General features: G+C 40.9%; 1 protein-coding gene across 7 annotated transcripts in view; it reads left to right on the forward strand.

Moving 5' to 3' along the window:
- Positions 1–1,546: 1,546 nt before the first annotated feature.
- Positions 1,547–16,416, forward strand: part of Fktn (fukutin) — a 57,509-nt gene continuing 42,639 nt past the window's right edge. For 4 of the 7 annotated variants that reach the window (XR_007977016.1, XM_052176504.1, XM_052176507.1 and 1 more), the window contains exons 1-4: positions 1,694–1,941; positions 4,310–4,444; positions 7,608–7,807; positions 15,484–15,543. Coding sequence is in view for 6 of the 7 variants with exons in the window: in XM_052176504.1 (XP_052032464.1) it covers positions 7,703–7,807; positions 15,484–15,543 (165 nt within the window). In the remaining variant the exon portion in view is untranslated. The other 3 variants (XM_052176506.1, XM_052176505.1, XM_052176508.1) reach the window with 3 other exon arrangements.

Genomic DNA, 16,416 nt, shown 5'->3' on the forward strand with positions numbered 1-16,416 from the left:
GACAGGGGAGCCACTTCCTCCAGGGTGTTAGAATCCTACCCCTCCAAGGCTCTAAAGCTGCTTGGAGACAAAGTAGTCCAAGAGAAAAGTCTGGGGAGCAGTTCCCATTCAACCCATTAACAAGGACCATCGTCAGCAGCGTGTTTACTTGGTTATGGTCCAACTTCTGGTAGAAGATGGGCTTTTAATTTGTAAGCTTATATTAAAAAGAATAAAGTTACTTACGAGTAGAGAAAAATTTAGAGATAAATTGGAAAAAAAAGTTGCGGACAAGTTATGTCTAGTATAACCAAGAGGATTGTCAATTTTCTTTGGAGGGTTCTAAATCCTTTTCTTGATATATATCTCTAAATCCTGATACACTCTACAGTAATGGAAACTTGATAATGTAAATAGCACATTATGACTGCGCTTATCTAGGAAAAACAATGAGATCTCTACTTAAACTTAGCTCACATCAGAGGACTGGCTAGCCTTCTGCCTCTTTAAGGTTTCTACAGGATAAGATTTACTATGCACTCGAGATCTATTCACTTCTAAAACCCAGGAAGTTTTTTTCCTCATAATTCCCAGACATTGTTGAGCATAATAAACACTCCCCGTTTCTTTTTAAATATCACCTCTTAATACTCCATAGGCATCAATTATATTTGTGTGTGTGCATGCGTGTGTGCAGATCCTCCTCCCTTGGCTCCCCAAATGATTGAATCGTAGGCATATCAGACTTAATAAAAATGTTTTGATACAGCCACATTCCATCACAATTTTTAGAAAAATTCTGTTTAAGCCAAGCCTGGTGATGCAAACTTGTTATCTCAGTACTTGAGATGTGGGAGATGTGTAGGATCAGTTGAAGGCCATTCTGGGCTGAGTAGAAATTAAAGCCCGCCCATCTGAGTTAAATGATACAGAACGGGGTGTGTAGGGTAAAATATTTCATCTTTTTTTTCTATCCGCTATTAGTAATTTTCCTAGAGAGAACTTAAAAATTACAATAATTCCTTTAGTGTTTTTTAATTTTCAAAAACTCCTATCAAAGTCCACATCTGATCCTTGCCAATAACTCTTTAAATCACACTGCTAAAAGCAAAGATGCCCAGTGCCAGGCCCAGAACCGGCTGTATGTCTTTCAAGCCCCAAACTGGAAGACAGCATCTTCTAGACCGGGATGTCAAGTCGGCACCTCAACTGCATTGTACCTGCATCACTACATTGTACTCTTTCCCATTCTGTCCCCAAAGCAGAATGTGGAGAGAGGAGGAAAAGGGGGAGGACGGAGGAAGAAAAAGAAACTTTGTACTTTCTGTGCTCTGTCTGGTAAGCCGCACACTGGGGTAGGGGTGGGAGGGAACGTTCCGTTTTTCCTAAACTCCAGGCAGCCTCGGGTCACTGCTGGGAGGGGATGGCTGACTGCAGATTTCTAAAGGCCAGAAAAATAGCAGCGCTCCGAGAACTGGGCAGCAACCGCAGACAAACCAGCAACACCCAATGCTACCCGGGCTAGCGTACGCCGCTGCGCGCTTGACGGCTTCTTCGCGACAGGTGCCGTGACTGCCGTAAAGCGAGGCCTCCGCCGCAGCTCTGGAGTTAGGTAAGATCAGGGAACCCGGGCTGGGTAGCCGAGCCTAGGCGTGGGCGGGCTTCCTCAGGCACGTGTTGCTGGTCGACTGGTGCTCTGAGCAGCTCCCCTTTGGCGGCGGGGAGTCGGACGTCGGCCGCAGGTCGGGTCTGCGAGTCAGTGTGCGAGCCTGCTGCCGCCGCCCCGGCGACAGATGGTTCCCACACGTCCGTGCTGCCGGCCGGGGATCCTGACCCGGCCGAGGATCCTGACGCGGCCTCGATTTTGGAGGTTCAGAGAAACCTTGAAAAAGCCGAGTTGGGACAGTGACGTTTGAGCTGGGTGGGGAGAGCGAGAGCGGACGATGCGGGGAGAACGATCAGGTGTGATCAGGTGTGAGGACCAATGCACGCCAAAGTGCCTCGCAGGGGAGGAACTGATGCAGCCCGCTGCTCGAGTGCATCCTCCTCCGTGGCTTGAGGCAGGAACTCTCGGGGGGAAAGGGAGGGAGAAAGGCAGGGCCGCCACCCAGGGAGGGATCCACCTGACAACGACTTTGATGCTGCGCCAAAGCCAAGTTCTGTGTACAGCAGCCAGCTAGCTGCAGCCGCTTCGAAGAGAGGAGGTGGTTGGTTTACCAGTCTCCTTCCTCTCTTCTTGACTCCTCAGTGGTCATCGTTAGTTCGTTTGAAGGAGTGCTCTCTATGCTTAATAATTTGATGACGATGGTAATAACAACAACAACAACAATAATAATAATAATAAGGTGGGCGCGGTTAGCGATGCCAGATAACTGCATGTAGGAACTTTCCTGTCTTCCGTTTACATTATCAGTTGGGGGATGTCGTGAAAGATTTGATATAAATGGGGCCGGGTAGTTAAAAGCTTTAGATAAGAGTCCAGAGAACTGAATTCAGATTTCATCACGATCGCCAGTTTCTCAGGTAGCACAAGGCAAGCCACTTTCCTGTATGTCTCAAGCTTTCTCGGCTATAAAGAATATTCCAGTCTTTCTACCTTTGAAGATTTCCAATAAATAAAAGTCAGCCTGTGCGCCAGCCATGGTAGCTCACACCTGTAATACCAGCACTTGCCCGCCTCTGCTCTGGGATTTCGTCTGACTTGAGCTTCTGCAGGTCTTGTTCATGCCGTCAGTCTCTGTGAGTTCAAGTGTACATCAGCCCTGTTGTGTCTGGACAATGCTGTTTCCTCTGGCTCTTACAGGCTTTCTATTTCCTCTTCTATATATATCCCTGAGTCTTGAGGGGAGGGCATTGATAGGTTTTCCCTTTAGGGGTGAGTGCCCCAAAGTCTTTCAATCTCTGTACCATGTCTAGTTTGGAGTATCGATGTTTGTAGCGGTGGATTTAGCTACTCCACTTTGTGCTCCTGGCAACACCAGTTCATTTTAAATGCTGTGGCTAGCTCAAGGCTGGACGGTTCGAATCCTTCCCACTGCTAGCAAACACTCCCCTCCAGTACTTCTGAGTTAACATCCTTAAAATCTGTATTTCATCTCTGCTACCCCAAACACAATTGGGGAAGTGTCTCGAAAAGTGTGGCTACTTTTCCCTGATGCTCACATGTCGGTGGGCCTTTAGGTCTGATCTTCTCCCAGCATCTAGGAACGTAGCCTTTGGGAGCCAAACTGAATTGAGACAGCGTTAGAACCAATCCCTAAAGTATGTTAACTACTACCTACTGCAAGAGGTCTCTTTTTTGATGCGTGTTCAACAATGCAATGATCCATGAGTATAGCAATATGTAGTTAGGAGTCATTTGATTTCTATGTTCATTTGGCAGAATAATTTTAGCAGGGTTTCCCTTGGGGCCTATGACCTATCTAGTCTCAGGTTCTTAGTCCCATTAGTAGTGCCAGTTATAGGTTCCATCTCCTAGAGCTGGCCTTGCATCCAGTCAGAAGGTGGTTGGTTCCCCCCTTAACGTTTGCGCCACGGTTGTACAGTCAGTGGGTTTATCCTGCAGACAGACTGCTGTTGTAGCTCAGGGTTCACAGCTGGCTGAGGCTGATGATCGATTTTCTTCTCCTCCAGTAGTGTGTGTGTCATACCTTCCAGCACTGCGAGCTCTAGTCCCTTGGGGTGAAGCTTCTAGGTGAACATCAACTCAGTTTGTCTATATTCAGTGACATAAATTCATAGTATCTTCAGCAACAGAGTTTTACTATCTGGTTGTGGAGGGTAAACAGTAGCATTGGCAATATTGTCTACACTTCTCTTGCAGTCTAAAAGCATTAAGTGCTTTTTCAGTTTCTTTTTCTTTTTTGCTTCTGGGTACATCTTTTTTTAAAAAAAGATATATATATATATATATATATATATACATACAATCATTGTCTTCAGACACACTAGAAGAGGGCATTGGATCCCATTACATGTGGTTGAACTCTGGACCTCTGGAAGGACAGTCAATACTCTTAGTTGAATGTCAGCTGTGACCCTGAAAGACTAATGTTCTTGGCTACAGGAAGAATCTAAAAACAATCTTGAACTTTGTACACATTTCTATCACAAGTGTGTTTGGCTCTTACAACCACTTTTTCTCAGACTTGTTCATGTAGTGATATGTAGTAAAATTTTGATAAAAAAAAATGAAAGGAAAGCTAAAACAATACACATTCTGTAACCTAAAAATGACAGTGTAGTCTCTTGCTGACCCAGGGCCATAGATAAAAGAGAGCTCTGATGCTCACAACCAATGGTTCTTAACCATTTCCTTCTTCGTTGGCAGATCTCAGTTCATGTACTAGTGTTGTCCTGTTTCCATGCCATTTAAGAAGAATTGTACAATGTAATATGTCATATTTAAAACAACCTCTCATTTACATTTGAACTTCAGGATACCCGGACCCCTTAAACTTCTTCTGTAAGTGTTTTCAAATGCTTCTCACTGTTTTCAAAGTCATAGCTAAAATGTCACAAATGCACACCAGTATTAACTTGATTTAGATTCTGTACCATTGAAGAAGCCAGGGCCTGAGATGCTGCCGTGAGACATCTCTTTTTAAAACTATCCCATTGCTTAGTTTTTTTTTTTTTTAATGGATGAATCTTGTATTAAGTGTAAAGTAGAGACAGCTCCCAGAAAACAACAGTTTATTATTTGGAACTTTAGAATAGTTACGCTAGAGGAACTTATATAGTGGTGCAGTACACTGTTCAACACATGTATGAGGGATAGCTGAAATCTAGAGAGTGAGAGATAATCTTGTTATCCAGGACCTGCTCTGATGAAATCACTGTAGTAGATTTTAGTTAACAGCAGACTCATACCGTCATCAGTATTGATAGACGTTGCTGATTTTCACAGTTGAGTGGAGAAAATCATGATTGATTCCAATATTTTGATGCAATATCTGCAGATGGGTCAGGTGATTCTCATCTCTGTTGAGGAACCTCCCATGGATAGTTGGTCTTAGCTCATTTCTTCCAGTGCGTGTTCCATGTGTCCAGGTTGTTTATAGGGATTGTTTTGAGGCTCCACACAAAAGTTTAGGACCTTAATTAAGATGGCAGAGTAAAACTACTTGTACTTTATTCATTCTGAAGTTACCCTGAAATGACATGAAAACTGTGAGGTAGGTTAACACAGCTTCTCCAAGACAAATATTGCTGTGACCCCAAAGTGAAATATTTAAGAAGTGGTTGCCACAGGTAAAGGTAAGATCTTGTACAAAGAGATCTCAGAACTGATAGAACAGGACATGGCTCTCTCTGTGAAAAGGTCAGGACATGTCGGCAGGTGTGTGGGCAGTCACAGGAGCAGTCACAGCTGTTTGGCAGCATGAACTAGCAAGAAAAGTAAACAACATATACATACACAAATGCACTGTCTGTACAGCAGCAAAATGGAGAGATTGTCAGACACTCTTTGGTACCTGTTTCTGATATCATGAAGTAGTCGTTTTAACTTTTCGCATGTAACATGTGTTCTCTATCTTTCTCACATACACACATGTATAAACTGTTCTGTCAGAAAAAAAAAAAAGCTTCCATCTAGGCTACAGCATGTTCCCTCCTACTCCAGTATTCTTATAAATAACTGATCTGGGAGCTCAGGTATTTAAAGATAAGTAGCTAAAATAAAATGAACACTAAAAATGCTGCAGCAGGAAGAAAATAAGCTAGAAAATAAGTGATAGTGGCACAGACCAAAGAGGAAAATTAATGGAAGATGGAGAAGTCACTGGTTAAAGGCATATACTGCTCTTCCTGGGGATCTGAGTTTGCTTCCTAGAACCCATGTCAGGTGACAAACAACTACCACCTATAACTCTATTCCAGGGGAGTCCCAGTTCCTCTGTCCTTCACGGGACCTGCACACATGTGAACATACACATGCATGTACTTATAGTTAAAATCATCTTTTGACAATCTTTAAAATGACAGGGTTGTGCTGTATCTCAGTGATAACGTGCTGATCAGTCCTGGATAGAGAGAGGCCATGGGTTCAGTGTGCAGCATTGTAAAAGTAAGGCAGTGGTCATTGGGTCAAGTGCTAGGAGTTGGTTGTAAGACTGCAGTCTGGCCTAGTTCTGGAAGAAAGGACACGCAAGGAGAAGTAACAGCCTATTGAAATGCAAAGTTGACATTGAAGCTTCAGAAGATGACATGATAACAGACTTTGGAAGTTGAATGAACTGAAGGGGGAGTGAAGGAGTTATACTTTAGTTCTGGAAATAGAGAAAACAATGTCCTATTGAAGTTATTTAAACAGAACTTCAAAAGGCTTTCTATAATTGTTATAAGTTGAAAGAACACTCAAAGACTAAAGAAAATGAATATATAGTAACCACCATCATTATATAGTCTAAGTAAAAGAGAGTGGAATTTCACAGGTAGGGAATCTGTTTGCATACTTTGTACATCCCATTAGAACAGATAAGATTCTCTCTATGTGGGGCTATGATATTGAATATTATCAAGAGAACATTTAGCATTACAGGGCAATGATATAAATCCTGTAATCTGTCAGGAAGGAGAGTATGACCTCCCAGCCAAACTTCCCTGACATTGTATTTTAACAATGCCAACACTAAGTAGTGCCTTCACTGTCTCTTCTTTATGAGCTGCAGAGATAAGTAGACAAAGGACCTGAAAAGACAGTGGCAATAGGACCACTGTGGAGCACTGTGGAATAGGGTGGAATAGCACAATTACAGGACAATAAAATAACCAAGTAGAAATAAGTAGAATAAAGAAAGAAACTAGGAAAGAAAGAAGCATAGTTTGTCAGTTTCACATTATAACCAGGGAACAAAAGAACACTTAGATGTTAAGTAAAAGAGGTATTAATATTGGAGATATAGAGCTAAATACTAGGGGATCTTTAAATCTACCTAACTAAAATAATGTATTTGAGAGGGGACAGGAAGTATATACATATTAAATTTCTTATTCTAAAAAGATCATCAGAGGTGGTACCCAGGGTGAAAGACCAGAATGTTTATCAAAATTTTCTTTACCCTTGCAAATTCCAAGATCATATATGAACATCCTATACCTCACACTCATACACACATACACGCCTCTCATAAAACAGCTATATACTGTGCTCCTTGACTAGAAACAGTCACACTTTTTTCCAATGGAAGTAGATCTCAGTGTGGTCAGACATACATCCTGAGGTCCAGAGGTCCCAGGACAGCTCTGTTGAGTCAGACACATTGGAGAAGACTCCCCTCTGCACATGTTCTTGGCCATAGTGTTCTGTGGAACTGCAGATAACTTTTCCTATTTTTTGTATTTTCTTTTCTAGATTAGCTTTTGATATTTGTTAGTTTGTTTGAGACAGGATCCTTTTATGCACTTCAAGCTGGTCTTAACCTCATTATATAGCCTAGGCTAGCCTTGTACCTGTTATCCCCCTGCCTCAGCATACCAAATGCTGGCCATTTGGGGTAAATACTTGGGTAAATATAAATAACTCTGTGTGTGTGTGTGTGTGTGTGTGTGTGTGTGTGTGTGTTGTCAATAATTATTGAAGTTAATTTTTTTGTTGTTGCCAAATTGGCTTTTTTTCTTTGCAGAACTATCTCTGGTCACAGGAAACAAGATTCTGTTCCATGAAGATGAAAACAACTGGGTCACTGTTAAAAGCCAGCCAAGAGAACAGCACAGACCAATGAGTAGAATCAACAAGAACGTGATCTTGGCCCTGTTAACACTGGCGAGTTCTGCATTCCTGCTGTTTCAGCTGTACTACTACAAGCACTACTTGTCAGCAAGGGTAATTGTCTTCTTAAGAGGCATAACGTGGCTGTGTGGTTTCTTAACATGTACATTTCAGTATAGAAAATTAATGATGTTTATTTTTTAAAGAAATATTTCTCAGTGGGGTCCTCATCTTTATAGGATGTGACAGGCAGATTAAAATTCAGCTAAATGTTTTTGTAATTAAATCAAAAGTAATGTTTCAATAATGTTTAACCTATTCACATTCCCTATTGAATAAAAATTGTTATTTACAAATTATATCAGTTAAATTAAGTCACTGATAAGTAATTTTGATAACATATCAAAGTTATTTTATCTGACAGTGTATATTTGATTCAGAATCGACTTGAAGGGTAGTGTGGCTTACCTTTGCTGCTGTTTGAGGGAATGAAGTGGAGACACCGGCTGGAGTCAGGCAGCGGCAGGTCAGGCAGCAGTGTGTGCCTGCAGCTCCATGTTCGGATGAGTGCCCAGCATTCCAGGATCTTAGGAGATGCTACCCTATGTCGCTCGTGGGCTAGGGAAGGGGTCTTAGAATAAAGGAGGCCTATTTCTGCTTATGTTTGGAGCGAGCATTACTGTAGATGTCCTCTCGGCCCTTGCTGTATATTTAGATGTTTAGACTTTCTGTGATCTACAAATAAAATCAATCCAGTTATCTAATAATTAAAGAAAAGGAACAAATATCCTGTATTTCATAGAGGAACAGGCTTGACAGAAGGTTTTTAAAATGCAAACTTTGTTTGGATGTCCTATGAGGGAGCACAGCCTCTCATACACCTTTGACCCAAGAATAGCCCTCCTTTTGAGGGGAAGATTGTCATTTTTGACGGACTGAGTGCTCAGCTTCAAGGGGAGCAGACATGGAGCAGTGAGGGAGGAAGGGGACACTTGCCTGGCCAGCCAAATCAATCCTGGCAGTTAGTGAGGTCGCAGGTACCACAGCAGGATCTCCCTCAGCTCCTGAAACACAAACTCCAGTGGAATAGTAGCATTGTGAGTACTGAATAGCCTACCCAGGGAGAGATGAAATTCCCAAACTTAAAGTATCATTTCTGAGCAGTGCCTAGTAGTACTTTCCTGTCATTATAAACTCAAAAGTCCCACTTTAAGCTGGGATCCATCCAGAGTCAGCTTACAGTTCACACCAAGAATTGTTTCTAGGGAAGTTTCAACCATTCATCATTTTTTATTTTTTTCTTACTACACCCAACCAGTGTCTTAATTCAGTGTGCTTATTGAATTTGTATTTATTGATCACTTATTAATGCACAGGGTATATAGCAGGAAAACTGAGATTAATAAGGCAAAGGTCTTACTTTTGAGATACTCATAATTTGATAGGTAGTAAATCTTGAGTATGGGTTTTGAGTTCAAATCTTAGTTCAGTCATCTGACTTTTTGCAGGTCACCTCTTCAAGCTCTGATTTCTTTGTCTGGGGCTCAGTAACATTGCCAGTCGAGGTAGTCTAGTTGACGTGCTGCAGCTCACTTAGTGTTTCCGTGTAGTACATGCTAAAATCCATAGCTTCTAGTAACTTCTATTTCCTGCCAGTGGCTTACATTATAATGTTAAAAATAAAGTTGAGAGGCTGGAGAGAGGCTCGGTGGGTAAGGTCACTTGCCTCTAGGCTAGACAACCCTGAATTCAATTCCTGGAACACTTTCTGTAGAGGGGAGAACTGGCGCCACAAAGTTGTCCTCTGACCACCACATGCAGGCCACGGCACGCCTTCTCTCACCCATGGACGGATGGACGGACGGATGGACGGATGGATGGATGGATGGATGGATGGATGGATGAAATTATTAGAGTCCTTGTGAGCCTCTATTTTCACTGTTTAATCAATGAATTAACTGGAGTCTAGATAGAATGTTTATCGCTCTTGATTCAGGGCCTAAAACTGTTAGGAGCCATTCTGATGTGTAAGTAAAACTACTTAAACAGAATGTGTTCAGAGTGGCAGATAGGAAATAAAATGGCTCTCAGAATGCTGTAGGACAATTGGAAATATTAAGCTTGATGGCTAAGTAAAGGCAGCACTAGGTGAAGCAAAGCGTGATCGTGCTTTCTAACCGCCGTTCGCATTACCAGTGGCCATCACAGGGTGCTGCTCTGGGCTAGCTTCCCACTATGCTGAGTAATTTGTTTTCAGTCAGAGGGAGAGGTTTGAAAGAAGAATGGTGGCAATTATTCACAGTGAACAATTTTGTATGCCATCATTAAGAGTGGGAATTAATCCTCCAGCCATGTGAAACATGTGTAGCAAAGGCTCTTGAAATATTTTTGTTTGTTTATTATGTTTGTTGCTTACTAAAATTTATGCAAAAATTTTCACTCAGTCTTTGACTTTTGGCTTGCTTTATTTTTCTCTGAAGGAAAATATATAGGTTATTCCTGGAATAGAAGCATACTAGATGTTCCCTAGACTACAGTATGAACAGTTTTTATTCTTTTGTATATTCTCAGGGTGTGGATTATTGGTTTTCAGATGGTTTACCTAGACAGATAGCTTGCTTCGCCTTGCTGATAACACTTAGGAGTCCAGTCCAAGGAGAACTTGAGAGAAGTGTTTCTATGTGAAGGAACAGTACTGAGATGCAGAAGAAGGCAGCTACCCAGACAGATGGGACTTCCGCCAATTAGGGTCTTCCGGCTTTATCTATGCAGGTTTATAAACAATGGGAGAAAATCAAGTATTGAAGACCTTAAAGTTTTTAACAAATTAGTAACCATTTTACTCTAAGTGGGCATGTTTAAACAGTCATACAAATTAAGAATTTGGATTTTGAGTTCCTGTAAGAATTTTATTATTAGATACTTTGCATCAGAAATGACAAGACTTTTCTTAAGTCTTAGCATCCTGTTTCTGAAATGCCTTTTCTTTAATTATGCCATAGTTGGGTCACTGGAGTGCAGTAGTCACCAATTACTCTTCTACCAGTTCTTTCTAGGATCTGGGTCTACCCATCTGTTATTGGTGGGCCTTAACTTTTCAGTACAACTATCCAAGTTTTCAGGAAAAAAAAAGAACTGAAGAATAGCATGCTTGGAGGACTGGGTTACTGATTATTTCGTGGGTGCACAGTATTTTAAGCTGGTCTTGTGGGATGTGTAGGAGTTTTCAGATGAGCAGGAGAAGGCCTTTACAATCAAAGAAAAAGTTTATTTGAAAAGAATGAATTGCATAGATATCTATAGGAGAACAGTTCTTTCTGTGCAGAACCAAAGGAAACTGAGTACAAAACTCGAGGTGGAAAGTGTCTGGAATAACCTGGGTGTTAATATCATTGTAGAGGAGTGAGGTGTGTAGATGAGAGAAGGGAGGGTAAAACTAAAGACTTTGCTGTCTTTGAGACTGTTATCGACCATCATAGGAACTTTTGGTCTTAGTGGTAAGCTTGAACCATAGGAATGAGCTGTTAACATGGCATGATTGGGACTAACCTATCTGCTCTATTTAGGAATAGCCTAGGAGCACAGGCTGAAAGAAACCAGTTAAAAGGCTGCTATACCCTACACAAGAGGTGGCAATGGCTTTGCCAAGGAATTACTAAGAAACCAAAAGCAGAGCTATGAGGATTTGTTAATTGTTAGAAGCAGAGTATGACATACAGACGGGAACCAGAAGTTACTTGTGTTTTGATCTAGGCAATAGAAGGAGAAGTTGCAGTTTATTGAGAGAGAAACACTAGAACAGCAAGTCTGAAGTAGGACAGAGGGAGAGCTTTGCATATGCCAGTTTTAGGTGCCTAGTTGACATCCTGGTGAAGAACAGACAGCCAGATAGATGTATGAGTCTGCAATTCAAAGCAGTACTGTGGCCTGGAGTTATAAGCAGATATATGGTATACACAGCTGTAAGGCTTGGGGGAGCAAGATGACTCTGGTAAAGGCACTTTCCTGTGTGTGATCCTCTAAAGAGGCCACAGAATGGAAAGAACAAACTTCCACAAGTTGTCCTCAGACCTCCAAATGCACAGGATGGTGGTATTAAAAGAGGAAGAGGAAAAAGAAGAGGAGGAAGAGAAGAAGCAGCAGAAGTAGTAGCTATGGGCTTAGCAGTTGGGAACATTTGCTGTTCTTCAAGAAGATCTAGATTTGGTTTCTAGCACTTGTAGGGTGGCTCACAAGCTCCTGTAACTCTAGTTCCAAGACATTTAATGCTCTCTTCTAGCACAGCACAGATGTGATACATATGTATAAGCAATACACTCATACACATATAAGTAAATCTTTAATAAAAATAAAAAGTGGGGCCAGGCAGTCATGGCGCATGGCTTTAATCCTAGCACTTGGGAGGAAGAGGCAGGGGGATTTCTGAGTTCAAGGCCAGCCTGGTCTATAGAGTGAGTTCCAGGACAGCCAGGGCTACACAGAGAAACCCTGTCTCGGAAAAAAAAAAAAAAAAAGAAAGAAAAGAAAAAGGAAAGAAAGAAAAGAAACTTTAGGCTGGAGAGATGGCTCAGTGCTTAAGAGCACCGACTGCTCTTCTGAAAGTCCTGAGTTCAAATCCCAGCAACCACATGGTGGCTTACAACCATTTGTAATGAGATCTGGCTCTCTAATCTGGTGTGTCTGAAGACAGTTACAGTGTCTTCACTGTATAATAATAAATAAGTTACTTAAATAGTAATATAAGTTACTTATAATACATATAATAATAAGTTACTTAAATAAAAAATAAAAACTGACAAGACTCAATGAAATACCAAATAAGTGAACATAGATTTAAAAGAGAATATCTCAGGATTGGAGCTTTGGCCCCTTAAGCTCATTTCAAGGAATTGAGAACTAGCTAGTGAGACTAAGGGCTAGCCAGAGAGGCATAGCAGGAGAGTGTAGTATGGGAGTCTTGAGAGTCCAGTAAATGAAGTATACCAGTGAAGCAGAAGAGACCAAGTCTTGTTAGATGGAATGAGGAAGAGCTCACAACCAATGGAATTAGCATTGTGGAAGTCAGTGGGAGATGTGAGTGTTTGGCAGAGTGGCTCTGAGCTCAGGTGATCTCACAGGAGTGAAAGGCAATGACAGCAACCATTGGGAGATTTTTATGTGCTTGGTTGCTTGGTTGGTTTTTTAATAAAAGGTTTCCTCGGTGTAGCCTTGGCTGTCCTAGAGCTAGATTTGTAGACCAAGCTGGCCTGTAACTCACAGAGATCTTCCTACCTCTGCCTCCCAAATGCTGGGATTAAAGGCTGTACCACTACAGCTACCCAGCATAAAGGAGAAATTGTTGAGGAAAAGGGCTGTTGAGAGGTTTTTGCTTGTTTCTTGTTTTAATTATTTTTAATGGGAAGAATAATACTGTGTGTGTGTACATACTAACAGGAATGGTCCAGCAGAAAAAGAAATTTTTCTGGAGCAGTGTCTTTGGCCAAGTCAAAGGGCTATAAATAGGAATATAGACAGATTGTCTCTTATGAGGAAAGGGAAGTCAGATTGTATGAATGTAATTTCACTGGGTAGCAAACTATTGGGAGTGCTTGAAAGTTCTTTAATTCTTTTCTTGGGAAAGAGAAAGGAATGCCACAGACAGATAGAATAAGGAATTGTGTTAAAGGAGAAAAGAGCAGAAGCCTCCCAAGAGGATGAGAATCAGTGGGCCAGGGAGTAGAGGATCGCTCCACAGAATGAAGACCTACTCTACATCTTCAAGGACCAGTAGTGACAGCAGTGAACAGCCATGGTTAGCTGTGTGTTTGCATGTGCAGACAACTGAGTAGCTGGATTTCTGTGCTTATCTTGCTGTTTTTTTTTTTTTTTTTAATGAAGAGCTTCACTATGCCATGTAGTTGGATGTCCTAGAACCTACTCAGGGATCCTCTGGCCTCAACTTCTCAAATACTGGGATTATACATATGTTAATGTTAGTATGATGGCACAGAGGAAGACTGGGGAATGACTGCTACTCAGAATGTAGTTTGCACAAGGTAAAGTGTTCTAGGTAGAGTGATATTAACAACTGTAACCATATGTTTAGCACTCTAGTTGGCAGCATGGACCTATGAAAGCAGGCCTGAAAATGAGGTAACCAAAGTTTCAAGTAATAGCCAGCCTTATTTATAGCATCAGACAGACAATTTATACTCCAAGGGTTAAGAAAAGCTACCTGAGTAAAGTGTACAGTCACAAGGACCAGCCTAGACACACATGAAAAACAACAGCTGAAGTAAACTCACTGTCATCCACTACACCTGGAAAGAGCACAGAAGTACATTCCAAGAACACTTCTGTGGTTTCAAGAAACAGGTCACAAGACTCTTGCCTTAAGAGTTTCCTTACAAGCTCTCAGGATTCTCCTTGAATGACTCCACGCTTGGACTGTGTTCTGACAACCATACATACAGTCAACTATACCATCTAAAAGAGTAGAATGCATGATATATGATCTTAATCCCCCCCAAAAAAACCTAAAGTAATCTACTAGCTCACTAGAAATGTACTTATTCCAAGTACAACATAGTCAGTCTCCTCTCCTAAGTTAAAGGAATGACTGCCTGCAGTTTCCATCCCTTGTCAAGACTGAAGATAACAAAGTTGCTCTGTATTTTTGTTGCTTATTTTTCTCAAATGTATATTTGTATTCAGCTGTTACTAAGTTGCAGATCTTGGGAGACCCTGAATCCAGCTCTACTCTAACTGCTCCCTTCTTTTCTCCTCCAATTAACAAATTCTTACTAACATTTATTTAACCAAGCATATACCAAACACGGTAATACAAAGACAGCTTGGTTTAGACACCTGTCCTTGAGGATGCAATTTATTGAGAAGAGGAGCATTCTTTTTCAGAATGTTGAGCACATTGTACTTGTAGGATGAGGCAGTTCTCATTGTCAGCATCTTCATTTATTCATAATTCACAGGTACAAAAAGCACTGAAAACATCAGGAGCTGTCAAACGTCTTTGAGTGTAAAAGTCTTCTGAATTCTAGACTGTCATGTTCTTCTATTTAGTTTCAAAGCATTTGGGGACTAATATGAATATTGATAATATTGCTTTCTCCCTTCAAACTCTCTAAACCTGAACATTTAAAAAGGACTGTTAATTTATAAGTAACCTAGAGCATATGAAATAATAGTGTACATCGTGAAATACGTGGGTACTGGTGCCATCTCCCAACTAGAAATAATGACGCTTGCTTTGCAGGATTGTTGAGGGGAGCATAGATGAAGAAAGAACCATCCTTTTTCTTCTTCTTCTTTTGGAAGTATCAAACAGACCCTGACACTCAGGAACTGCTCCTCATTATACTTTTTTAAAACTTACTTTGCCATCTCCTCACCCACTCAGTGTGTGGAGATGAAGTTAGGAATGCGAAGCTAAATGGACAGCTCTCATTTCGGAGGGACAGCCGGTTCTAGCTGTAATCTCACAGTTTAAGAGATTGGGGCAGGACAAAGAGAGGTGGTGGGAAGGGGAAACAGACAGACAAGCAGACAGACAGACAGACAGACAGACAAAGGAATGTGGATGCTCTTTCTTAATGGGCATTAATTGGTTCAGAAATGCTGGCCATAGCATTGAAATATTTCGATAACCTGTGATACTCTTTCAATGTTTTACATCTTGGGTTGATTGTATTATAAAATTATATTTCTGTTTGATTCTGAGGGTGAAAATAAGCATGTGGGTATTGCCTGCTGGGATATGAATTTACTAAAATATCTTTTTCCCCCTCTGTTAGAATGGAACGGGTTCATCAAAATTCAAAGGAAATCGAGTTGGATTTGAGAGCACACAGTGGGTATGTACACCAGACAAGAAGTGTCAGTTACAATGCTGTCTGCAGCTCATCCATTGATCTACTCCTCAAATACATGCTGAAGGATGGCAGTGACCATGACTGCCTGGGACATGAGGGTAGGCCCTCTTCCAAGAGCTTTATACACACTATCTCATTTTGTCCATGTGGAAACCTGATAAAATCAGTTTCTATTGCTGTTCTCAGGGTAGCTAGTTAGAGTAAGGTTAGTTTCCTTTTAAGTATCTGAATCCAGATGGAAACTTCCCATCTCTAGAATTCTTGTCCACTGAGCTATACTGCTTCCCCAGATAAATAAACATATGAATCAGACTTGATCTACAAACATAAAGGAAAATTAATAATCAGGAATAAAAATCTCAGTGCTTTCTTTGGAAGAGGAAAGGAACAGATAATGAAGTATATATACTACATTTTTTTTTTTACAAAATATAACCTCCATATTTTAAAATTTTTTTTTTTTTTTACTTTTTTCTAACTAAAAATTCAAATCAATGCTGAGAAGGCAGAGTTAAAATGTAGCTCAGTTGATAGAGCGTTTTCCTAGCATGCAGAAGGTCCTGGGTTCAATCTCAAGCACTGTATAAACCAGACATGATGGCAGGGGGACCAGTGGCTCAAGATCATTCTCAGCTGCAGACCCTGTTCAGGCCAGCCTGGCCCTCATGAGATCCTTGTCTACTATAGTTTTTAAAACTGAAAAATAATGCTGGTTTACTAATCAAAAACAAAAACAAAAAAACCCTTTGATTTAAAAAAAAAGTGTTTGTTTATTGATTCTTTATTTTGTCTTATTTATGTCTGATATTTTGAGACTACTATAGCCTTGTTTGACATGCCTCTTAAACTTTGTGA

This window comes from Apodemus sylvaticus, chromosome 3, assembly GCF_947179515.1.
Source record: "Apodemus sylvaticus chromosome 3, mApoSyl1.1, whole genome shotgun sequence".
Taxonomy (NCBI): domain Eukaryota; kingdom Metazoa; phylum Chordata; class Mammalia; order Rodentia; family Muridae; genus Apodemus; species Apodemus sylvaticus.